The following is a 12002-nucleotide window of genomic DNA, read 5'->3' as shown; positions in this document are numbered from 1 at the left end:
AGACAGTGTGGTGTCTTACTTTTGTGTAGCAAGCTACTGTTTCTTTTATACAGCAGCAATGGCTGCCTATTGTCAAGCAAGCTAAGCTTGCCTTTTGTGCAGTGATCATAGATATATAGATCATTTGCAATGCAAACAGTAGGGTGGTAGAAGGAATGGCCTAAACTATGGTATGTAACTGCAGTGACTGATGGTCAAAGAACTAATGGCCTAAGCTATGATATGTAACTGCAGTGACTGAATTGACAATGAAATTCCAGTGATCTAGTCTATGTCACCATGTTATCAACTTCTGTCATTTGGTGCAAGAGAATTGCATAAAAGCTAACTGAAACATACTTGCATTGATACAAACTCATATTCCATTCATTGAACATGAACATGGTTATTACAGCTTATAAACTGAAACATACTTGAACACATGGTTCAGTAGAGGTACTAAGCTGCCACTTCTACATGAAAAACATGGTTATTACACCCAGAACAAGAAAAACAGCAGCAACTACAAGGCACACTACTATAATTTTTCCTAGGTCTACCAACTTCTGTAGCTTTTCAGCTACTCTATCACTTCCATTCTTCAGAGACACTACATCAGCAAGTAAAGGTGTCAATTCAGTCTTGTTTGCTTCCACTACTCCCTCTAAGCGTCCAATTGCAATCTTGATCTGCTCAACTTCATTCATGGAATCCTCCTACCTAATGCCGGCGTCAGCAGTCCCTCTCTTCTCCACCAATCCCTTGGCAATCAGCAGCTTCTCATACTTGTCGGCAAACAAATACCAAGGGCAAGTTGTAGAGTCCTGCAATTTGTACAGTAAGACTACAACAAGAGTATCATCGCTGTTGAACAGGGAGGGAACAATTGAAGAGGTCGGCACTTGCATCTCTCTCATGGAGCCGGCACTTGAAGAAGATGGCCCCCGGGACCTTAGATCCTGGACCCGAAGTGAGCTCGAGGATCTCCTCGCCGCATTTAGAGCACGGCACAAGGGGCAGCCCAAGTGCGCGCGCCCAATCTCAGGGGCCCAACCCTCTGCGCGGATGACGAGCTACCGAGCGACATCGCAGACTGCGTGGAGGCGCTGCGGACCGAAGAATGCGGGCGCGGGCGGCCGGACCAGAGATAGCGGCCGCGGGCGACGAGCAGCAAGCGGCGGGCGACGAGCAGCCTGAAGAAGATTGGGGAAGAGAAGGCCGGAGTACCAACTAATGAACAGAACATTGGCGGGGGCTTTTCTGCTAAATTGGCATGACCTCGCCCTTCATCTGCCACTCTGGCACGGCCACGTCGAATTATGTGGCTGATGTGGCTACATCTGGACACTGCGTGTACCACGGAAATAGATCAAGGACCTAGATAGTTGGTTTAATAGTTTGAGGACGTAGATGGAAAGAAGCCAATAGTTTAAGGACCTACAATGCATTTTACTCTTATATATGCTTCATTTGTGGCCTAAGTTGCCATTATTGCCACGCCATGGCTCGTGACCTAAACAGGCGTAGATGGATTGATCCACCGATCTGACTATCTAAGCATGATCGTATTACCAGCACTATGGCTGATCCTCGTAACACTGAATTAGATTAGTACCTGATTGCCTCAACCCCTCTACATTATAGAGAGTTGAGTTTTCTCAATTGTGTCAGCAACTTGGCGCTACAATTCCACATCAGAATAACTACGATATTATTTGACGGTTTAAACAGACATGTAGATCACCATACCAGAATAGCCACAATATTGATAGCATCCAAACACTAAACGACGTAGTGTAACCATCTTACTAGGCGTCAATGAAGCTGGTCTATAACAGACATGTAGATCACCATACCAGAATAGCCACAATATTGATACCAGAATGAAGCTGGTAACCATCTTACTAGTGTAACCATCTTACTAGCAACCGAAGTATTCCTCGGGAACATGGAACTTGAGACCGATGGCCTATGACATGAAAAACCAGATGTCAGCTGATGAAAGGCTTCTGGCTTTCCCAAACATGAGAAAGGGAAAGCATAACAAACTACGAATAAGACTGACTGAAACTATGCCAGAAGTAGCATAGCATCCACGTAATGTTAACTTCCAATAGATAGAAAAGGTTTAAACCCAGCTCTGCAAGTTATAAACGGTATCAGATTCGTATTAACTACCTTGGCTGCTTTACATAATCCTTGTAAACCAGGTTGTTATATTTCTCTGAATTACAAGTAAAGTGCAAGAGGCCTTCCAATTTGTTTGAATCCAATGGAGGAAAATGCTTGCTGATTGCTACAGGTAAACAGGAATTTTCATACCTTAGCAAATTTTATATCTGCGTCACTATGATCCTTCTCTCTCCCAGCAGCATCACCGACATAGAAAGATCTGTAATAATAGGGCACATGTCAGAAGAGGAGCTTCTGGATAACTTTGCATCAAATAGAAAAATAAGGGGGTTGTTTTACTGTGTTCCCAAGTGTGACCAAAAGCTTAATCCACAAGGCCAAGGTGGGGATTGCTAGTCACCTATTATTCAATTAAATAGAAAATAACGTCTGTCCTATTTAGGCTTGATCAAGCCTATAACCTATAAATGAGTGGATGGTAAATTGGTCTGGGCTCCTTTTTCCGTGTGGGTTTAGCCCATCTCTAATCCTGTAATACATGTTCCCGTGTGGCAACCAGCCAACCACCTAGGAGAGGTGGTCAACACTGGGTATCTTACAACAACATAATAACATTGTCCACATATAAATCATATATTATAAACATATTGTGCTACTTACATGCATGTTAGCAAGTAAAGCATGTACTATTGTATTGTGACGTCGACTGGAGAACTACAGGGTCAAAGCAACAAAGCAGCAGTCCTCATCAAAAGCATTGCAAATCTATGATTGCAGTTATTTCAAGCTCAAATCTATCGCAACATCTGAAAGACCCCACAGGTTCCTACCCTTATCATCTAACATTGCTTTATTTTCAATATATAGGGCAAAAATCCAAAGAAATTACTAAGGCTTGACACAAGCGTCATCGTGAACCATTCCTTGTGATTGGGATTAGGTAGACCCTCCAAGGCAAGGCACATCAATGCCTGCTACTTGCAAGCATATGTGCTGAAGTCTGCAGACACATTCAAACCATGCCAAATAACATACTTACGAAACGTGTATATTTTTTTTTATGTGCACACCATTGCAATCCACTAACATGTCAGCCCTTATCCTGCATGAAAGCTACTTCCATATCAACAAACAGAAACAGGAGTAAGGTTGTGAAACAGGTGAGTGGTTCCAGGTTTCCAGCCGATTAAATATTGACCACGAATTAAAGTGTATATTTGTGTAATTTCATTCAAAGAGAGGTGCAGTTTTTTTTTCAAACTGTTATATGACTCTGCCAAAGGGCGTGGTTCTTAAAATCTGAAAAATTATCTGAGAATAGGTGATTACCGATCCATGTCAATTTCGATTCCAGAATTGAAATGCTGAGCCATCAACCACCACATTCCAGGATTTGGTTTGCGGTATGGATCTGGAATATCTTTTCCTTTCCCTAAACCACAAGCAATGAAAACCTGCAGGTGCAAATCAAATTAATCAATTATAGAACTACCTTTTGTTCTCGAACACGCAGAGCCTTGTTCGTTTGATCCCCAAACCAAAGGGATTGAGAGGGAATGGAGGGGACTGCCCCCTCAATCCCCTCAAATCCCCTTGGTTTAGGGATGAACTTCAAGGCCTAAAAGGGCATGACCCAACCTGAAAAGGCAAACTTAAGACCTATTTGAGCAAACTCAGACTATGGAGACCGTGAGTCCTGGAGCAGAGTCTTCCTTTTGGGTGGTGGAGGTAGGGACCAACAAAATAAAAATAAAGAGCATAACAAGAACCCCCAGATGATAATGAGCATCAGTGCTTTTTGGTCCAAATAAGCTAAACCAGATACCTCAGCGACTCAAGTATCAGCGCTATGCCCACTCCTCTTGTAGTGACATTCTAATAAAATGTACTTGACCTATGTTTTTCCACAAACTGGAATGCTGTATCCACTGGTAAAGAATTGAATACTCGGAACTCAATCTTGAAATATCATAGATATTTTACATCTCCAGAGCACAAGTTTCATGATTCTGAGCATAGTATCACAGAAAAAAAAAAAGGTATTCCGGGTTCTATGTTTGTGTGTCTTAAAAAATAGCAGACTAAAGTTACATTTGGCATTAAGGTGAGCTGCAATAATATTGTTTGCCGGAACTGTTTTTCATAATCTTAGTTGACGAAGTTATTTTGGATAATTTAGATTGCAAAAATAGATACAATGGGATTCACCAAGTGTGACAGAGACAACAGTGGTATAACTGAGTTTAAAACTTAATTTGGTTTCCTAAACAAGGTATAATTTTTTTTACAACTGCTTTTCTATGGCATCTTTAGAAAAATAGTTAGTACTGCACAGCACAGCAGCCACAAACAGACTGTAAATAAGATCAAGTGATTTAAAGTTATAGGGCAATGCCCATTTCAGTTATCAGGAACTAAAATAACAGATATATTTCTTTATTCCTTTTTTATTTGAATGGCTGCTCAGATTTGAGATAAAGAAAACAAGTTTACAGCATACCTGAATAGGGGCTTTAACACATTCAATAAAGTTATCAAGGCGACCAACTTTGGAGTCAACAGCTTGCTGCCGCTTGTTCTTATGGCGCTCAATGTTTGACTCATTGGTGAATATGACCTAAAAACAACATACAGTATAAGCCACCAAAATCAAAGCACTACATAATTAATTACATTAATTAAGATATATATGTCAGAACATAAAAACACAAATTTACCAAATTAAAACGAGAAGTGAAGGATTTAAAAGAACTGGTGAAAAGAAACCTACTAACCAGCTTGTAACCATCATTGTACAGTCTTTGCAATTTTTCTGGAATTGATTTATGCTGTAAAGACCACTGGTCTGCACCAACCCTGCACAAGCAGTAGGTTGAAAAATATCAACCAAGTTCTTATTATAGCAACAGCGGTCAGAAAGTATTCCAAATCAGAAACTTGACATGTAAGAAATCATCAACTAGGGAGAACATCGCAACAATAAGCCATAAGAGGGCTCTTAATCATTATGATAGAGGTCATCGAAAAGCCAAGCATAATACATTTCATGGCTAAACTCTAGGTTGGTCTGGTGTCAATATTTTCCATAGAGACGCTTATAGACAGTTGACGCTTTTGCTTGTAAAGATATCTGGCTTATTAGTTAAGGACACCAAAGGAAAAGGTTGACAAATGAAGGGACCTCGAAATGAGAAATTGATAACACACTGATAGCACAGAGGTATGCCCAGTTGTGACGCCACCAACCAGGGTTCAAACCCTGTAGTCTCACAAAAAAGAGCCTCATTGTGCAATGCCATGTTCCTGGGCAGCCCAGTGTTGAGATCCTCTTCTTAAAGCAATGCCTCATGGGAGGCCTTTCCCCTAGGGGTCTAGTTTTTAAGAGAAGTTGAAATCTAAGAGACCAATGCTCTTCAAAATTACTATGTGGATGTCTACAGGTTTCCCTAGGAATACCCAGAAGTGAAAATCATATGCCATGAATGCTTTGCATTGAATTCAGGATCGCCCAGTTTTCCAATTTATTGGCATTCACATTTTTTACAAATGTATAATGCTATACGTTTAGTTAGTACTAATTTATTAATAGATGGCAATGTCTGACAATTCCTCTTTATCCAACTGCAGGAACTTCAGACTAACTTTAATTACACAACTCGGTAATTTAAAGCCTTGGGCTAAGAAAGAATAAGTGGTCACATAAAGAAAGGACTTAATTCCATCGTTATTCTGGGAGCCTGGATGGTTTTAAAGTACTGCAATCGTTGTGTCTTTGATGGTGCCTCTCCTAATCCAGTTGGGGCCTTAGGCTGCTAGAGAGGAGCTATTGGATTGGGGTGTGGCTGGGGTCCAAGGGCATTACCTTTCTCCGTGCCCTTGCACCAAATGGTGAATAGGGCCACCACCTTTCCATAGGTCGAGGTCGTTTATTCTCGTTTATTGTTCTTACCCCCTTCTTTTCTTCTTAATGTTATGATCTTGTTCAAGAAATAAATCAGTAATTTAAAGCCTTTATTTACTAAATCAATTCAAATGTGTCTCCATAATAAAAACCGAATAGGGGAAATAATATTCACAGTGGAAGCATCTAGAATACCATTTAGAGTGAAACCAGCTTGTATATCTTATGAAACACAATACCTCCTCACACTGGTCTTGGCAAGGCATCCATCAAAATCAAATGCAGCAATCTTAGATGAAGCATGAAGGCCATCTTCCTGAACAACAATTGAAAGGAAGTTTTTTTAATAAAAAATTAGGACCTTACAACCAGAAACAGTCTGACATAGGTATCAACACACCTGCTCACGGAAGATAACTGTATCAAAAACCTTCCAATGAGCAGGAAGGGTAGCATCCTACATCAACAGACAGAAAGAAGGTGAATATGTAGCAATTCAATAACATGCTTGCACAAAAAAAAAGGCATGGCAAGATATAGGGAGCATAACTCTTAGCAGCAGCAGCAGCAGCAGCCTAAGGACAGGAGTAGTTAAGAATGACAAGGTTACCTTGTATTCTTTCTTGATATCAGAAAGTGAAAAGGATATCGATGGACCAATCGTCCTGTTCCCTGCAGGTAACTTCTAGGAGAAAAAAGAAGAAGAATCAGATGTTGAGCTTTGCGGCAGGTTTTTTTTTTTTTGAAGAAAATATGCCAGTCATTTACCGATTCATAATAGAAGGAAAGTATTTACAGCCTGGCTGAGTGCCAGACTTGAAGGAAACTACTCTAATGACTGACAACATACAGGAAAACCACAGAACTAAGAGTTTTCAAAATTGAATAAATAAATCTAAATGCTGTATTCGAAAACAGAGTTGGCGAGTTGCCATCAAATTTTTGTGTGTTTGCATTCTCCATAGTTATCATCAAAGGTACATAGAGTCCAAAACCGAAAGCATCATAACATCAGATATTCAGATCACACATCACCTTTGCTTCTTCCAGGTTCTTTTCAGCACCTTCAGATTCCCCCATGCAGTGAACCTAGATGAAATCAAGTAATGAGGAGTGACAGACATGTTACTTATACAACATTATTAATTCACTGACTTTTTACGACTTCCGTCCTCCTGTAGCACATATTGCTGCAGATTGATTCGATTGTAAGCATGATCTTTCGACATCTATATTGTTAAATCTTTCGTGCATGCCTTCTCTATAGATACTATCAAATGCTTAGCAGCAGTTCTAGTACAAGTGATCACCTTTACTCCTTCCAGATCCTTGTCAGCACCTTCTTTTGAGTCCTCCATGCTGTGAGCCTAAAAGAAATTAAGCAATGCAGGAAAGATACATCAAAAGGTGTTTTAGGGGGCTAGAGTCAACTCCAAAATGCTCATATTGAAGTCTAACCATTTCTTTCTTCAGATTTGACTCATTCAATTCATCAGCCACATTTCCATCACTCTTGTGATTCTGCAAACGAATGTGGTGAATCTAACTAAGAAATCAAACATAAAATACCACAATTCACAGAAAATATTATAAAATAGACAGTATGAACTGGAATCAACTGTAAAGTAAACGCATTGTTTTACAACTCCAAGGGGTTCGGTTGAGGAAAGAATCCTTCATCTTCCTTTCATGGACTAAAACACAGACCACACTTTTCCATATTTACAAAAACTAAAAACTAGTGAGCATACGCATACCCTGCAGGTATATACTTCATAGTTAGAATGACACGTGATTTAGGGCACGTTTGGTTGTTTTACCCATCCAGCTAACCTCAACTCACCCAGTAAGGCTAGGCTTGCCAGCGTGAGAGAGCAGTTTTGGCTCACTTTTTAGTTGGCAAGAAAAATCTTTGAAAGCTCAGAAACCGAGGGAACCAGCAAAGCTACCAAACGCTGTGTTTGTTGCAAAGCCAGGCAAAGCAAGAGGTGGCAAGGCCAGCAAATGTGCCCTTAAGCTAGCTGTATGAGTGACAGATTGTTACCTCCTCCAACTTGCGCAACTTGTCACGGTCATGATCCTGCATGCAACCCAAATCAACAAATTAGTTTCCATAAAGAGAGCAAATCGCAAAAGCTTGCAAAATAAAAGGCTCAGACCTCGATTGAATCAAACCCCTTCAGATTCTCCATTGGAAATAATGGGTATGATGATGTAGGGAAGCACGCAACATGGTACCACATGGTATTTCCGTAGCCACGAGGATCATGAAAAGAGGCACCAAGGCGAAGGGCACCTTTGGCAATATTCTCGCTGCAGCCCTTGCAGGTAGAGCGGCCAGACTTTGCATACTCAACAGAGACAGTTACCTTATCTGGCACCCCCTCCGCAGGAATCCTTGCTTTCTTTGGACTTGATTCCTCCAAAGAGCTGACTGCAGTATTGTCTCTTTTATGATTCTGAAAATGAGTTCTCATCATCATGGAAGTCGGTAAAGATTGCCCCAAAAAATTTGAATCACTCATGTTATTTCGCTAAATATGGGCGTACCCAGTGCAGAGAGCTCCCGCTCTATGCGGGGTCTGGGGAAGGGTGTCAATGGCAAGCCTTACCCTTGCCTGTGCAATGCGAGGAGACCGCGACTCGAACCTGGGACCTTCCGGTCACATGCGGTAAGACTCTACCGCTTGCACCAGGCCCGCCCTTCATATTTCGCTAAATATGGGATCAGGAAAAAAAATACTAATCCTCCAAGTGCTGCTGTTCAAACAAGAGAATCAGTGTGGTCCATTCTATTTGATTTATGCACTTCACACACGCTTATCCAACTATACACACATCATTCTACAAGCAGGAGTGCCATAAAGTGGGCAAATGTTGGAAATGACTTGTACATAAAACTCCAATATAAGACAATTCATATGTTTTGAAAAGATTAAACAGGCAACTAAGTGGCAGGCTGGCAGAATTATTTTATCACTCCAGCCATTTTGACTATATTGTTAAATCTTTTGTGCGTGCCTTCTCTATAGATACTATCAAAATGCTTAGCAGCAGTTCTAGTACATGTGATCACCTTTATTCCTTCCAGATCCTTTTCAGCACCTTCTTTCGAGTCCTCCACGCTGTGAGGCTAAAAGAAATGGAGCAATGCAGAAAGAATACATCAAAAGGTGCTTTAGGGGCTAGAGTCAACTCCAAAATGCTCATATTGAAGTCTAACCATTTCTTTCTTCAGATTTGACTCATTCAATACATCAGCCGCATTTCCATCGCTCTTGTGATTCTGAAAACGAATATGGTGAATTTAACTAAGAAATCAAACACAAAATACCACAATTCAAAAAAATATTAACAAAACAGACGGGACAAACTAGACTGAACTGTAAAGTGAATGCATCATTTTACAACTCCAAGGTTTTTGGTTGAGGAAAGAATCCTTCATCTTCCTTTTGTGTACTAAAACAAAGGCCACAATTTTCCATATTTACAAAATCTAAAAACTAGTGAGCACACCTGCACTACATACTTCATAGTAAGAGTGACATGTGATTTAAAGCTAGCTGTATTCTGTATAAGTGACAGATTGTTACCTCCTCCAACTTGCGCAACTTGTCACGGTCATGATCCTGCATGCAACTCAAATCTACAAATTAGTCTCCATATGGAAAACAAATCACAAAAGCTTTGCAAAATAAAAGGCACATACCTCGATTGAATCAAACCCCTTCAGATTCTCCATTGGAAATAATGGGTATGATGATGTAGGGAAGCACACAACATGATACCACTTGGTATTTTCGTAGCCACGGGGATCATGAACAGAGGCACCAAGGCGGAGGGCACTTTTGGCAATATTCTCACTGCAGCCCTTGCAGGTAGAGCGGCCAGACTTCGCATACTCAACAGAGACGGTTACCTTATCTGGCACCCCCTCTGCAGGTGAAGACATCTGAATCCTTGCTTTCTTTGGACTTGGTTCCTCCAAAGGGCTGACTGCAGTATTGTCTCTTTTATGATTCTGAAAATGAGTTGTTCTCATTGTTATGGGAGTCGGTAAAGATTTAAAGGGCGTACCCAGTGCAGAGAGCTCCGCTCTGTGCAGGGTCTGAGGAAGGGTGTCAGTGGCAAGCCTTACCCTCGCCTGTGCAATGCTGAGGAGACCACGACTCGAACCTGGGACCTTCCGGTCACAGGCGGTAAGACTCTACCGCTTGCACCAGGCCCGCCCTTCGGAGTCGGTAAAGATTTGCCCCAAAAAATTGAATCACTTATGTTGTTTTGCTAAATATGGGATCGCTGACAAAAAAACACTAATCATCAGTTAATCATCCAAGTGCTGCTGTTCAAACAAGAGATTCAGTGTGGTCCATTCTATTTGATTTATCACACGCTTATCTGACTATAAACACATCATTCTACAAGCAGGGGTGCCACAGAGTGGGAAAATGTTAGGAATGAATTGTACATATATGGTGTTTCTTTACTCGGCATTATTAACCACAAATTTTGTCAAAACTATTCTACATTACCCAAATCTGTAGCAAAGCTACGTGGCTAAACAACCATTGCAACGAGTAAAGGGCGCATTACCTTCTCTAGCTCTCGCAATTCCTCACGATCATGGTCCTGCAATCCCAAAGCCCCACGTATTAATCCCCAGAACAACACAGAATGAGATGACGAACGTCACGAAACTAACCACCCAATGAGCGAACCTTAACGGAGTCGAACCCCTTGATACCCTCGATGGGGCCGAGCGGGTGCGACGAGGAGGGTAAGCAGGAGACGTGGTACCACTTGGTGGCGTCGAAGCCACGGGGGTCGCGCGCAGAGGCGCCGAGGCGGAGCGCCCCGGAGGCGATGGCCCCGCTGCAACCCTTGCAGGTTGAGCGCCCGGACTTGGCATACTCGACGGATATGGTAGCCGCCGCCGGCGGCGTGGTCGACATGGCGAGACGGGTGACGCGAGCAGCGGAGGCGGGGAGGAGAAGGCGGAGGCGGATGGGGTTTCGCGCAATGCGGAGGTAGGAGAAGGGGACAACGAGCATACGAGGTGGGGAGCACGGGGTTTATGATGGCGGGTGAGGGTGCGGCGATGGCTAGGGTTTTGTGCGGTGGATGCGGGCGGCCGGCCGGCGCGGGGATCGATACCGTGGTGTGGTGGACTGGTGGTGGGCGGTGGGAGCGGAGGGAGCGATCGATTCCGTCAATCCGGCGGGAAGAAAGAGGTGTTGGGCAGCGCGAGTCGTGTCGCGGTCTCGCAGCTGTGTTGGCCAGTGGCCTGGCCAGGAGGTACTCTGGTTCTGGGAGTCTGCGGCGGCTGGCGCGAATCTGGCAGCCGCGGCGCAGGCTTTGCATCGGGCGGCCGCGGTGTGCGTGCGCGGCTGCTCCTCACCATCACGCGAGCGGGCGCAGACGGCGCACACCTCACAGGCACGGGCGCACGGCAGTTGGCACGGCTGGCCCAGGCAAGAGGCACACCTCATTTGGGATCCATTTTACTAATTATTGAGTACCTCATTATCACCTCTATTTTGTTTACGTGTGTACATTAGTTGTGAACTTGTGCATGCTCTCTTCTTCTCTTTGTGGCTGTCCTGTTGGCGGTTTGTGGTGAGAACAAGAATTGTGTACTTGTAGCTCTTGTGCACTTGTAGGCTTGTAGCTCTTGTTTTGTGGCTGTCAACCTGTAGTCCATTTTGCACTTTGGCTTTGGTACTTTGATAGATTGCGAGATGTGAACTTGTTGAAGACTTGAAGGGCGCCACCGGCAGTCTGTTGAGCCCTTCCGAGGAGTAATTAAGGGTGTAATTGGCGACTAGCGAACCATGACTAATAAGAATAGAAGAGAAGGGAAGCACGAGCAATGGATTAGATCAGAGTGTGTTGCTTCCCGTGCCTGTGTTGCTCTTACTCGTTTGAAGCCACCTTCAGGTACTAGGTCAGCATGTTCGGTTTTTGGTGCTGGGACACGGCTTAGCTAGTC

At 43.0% G+C, this 12002-nt stretch overlaps 1 protein-coding gene across 2 annotated transcripts; it reads right to left on the bottom strand.

Annotated features, from left to right (window-relative positions):
* Window positions 1–1676: 1676 nt before the first annotated feature.
* On the bottom strand, window positions 1677–11326 carry LOC136458947 (polynucleotide 3'-phosphatase ZDP-like). Of its 2 annotated transcripts, none has more exons than XM_066458846.1 (19): window positions 10732–11326; window positions 10607–10642; window positions 9723–10034; window positions 9607–9642; window positions 9237–9299; window positions 9090–9146; window positions 8173–8472; window positions 8058–8093; window positions 7472–7534; window positions 7324–7380; window positions 7049–7102; window positions 6624–6698; window positions 6414–6470; window positions 6253–6329; window positions 4887–4968; window positions 4613–4729; window positions 3442–3566; window positions 2302–2371; window positions 1677–1948 (listed from the first exon to the last, which is right to left on the bottom strand). In XM_066458846.1, exons 1-19 carry the CDS (start codon window positions 11062–11064, stop codon window positions 1901–1903), a joined length of 1998 nt encoding a protein of 665 aa, XP_066314943.1. In that variant the 5' UTR covers window positions 11065–11326; the 3' UTR covers window positions 1677–1900. The 2 variants fall into 2 exon arrangements, with proteins under 2 accessions (XP_066314943.1, XP_066314944.1); XM_066458847.1 differs by having other exon boundaries at window positions 6624–6695.
* Window positions 11327–12002: the final 676 nt, after the last annotated feature.

The sequence above is a fragment of the Miscanthus floridulus genome, chromosome 6 (genome assembly GCF_019320115.1).
Source record: "Miscanthus floridulus cultivar M001 chromosome 6, ASM1932011v1, whole genome shotgun sequence".
Classification (NCBI taxonomy): domain Eukaryota; kingdom Viridiplantae; phylum Streptophyta; class Magnoliopsida; order Poales; family Poaceae; genus Miscanthus; species Miscanthus floridulus.
The sequence above is the reverse complement of the archived record's forward strand: the minus strand, read 5'-3'. Positions and strand labels throughout refer to the sequence as shown.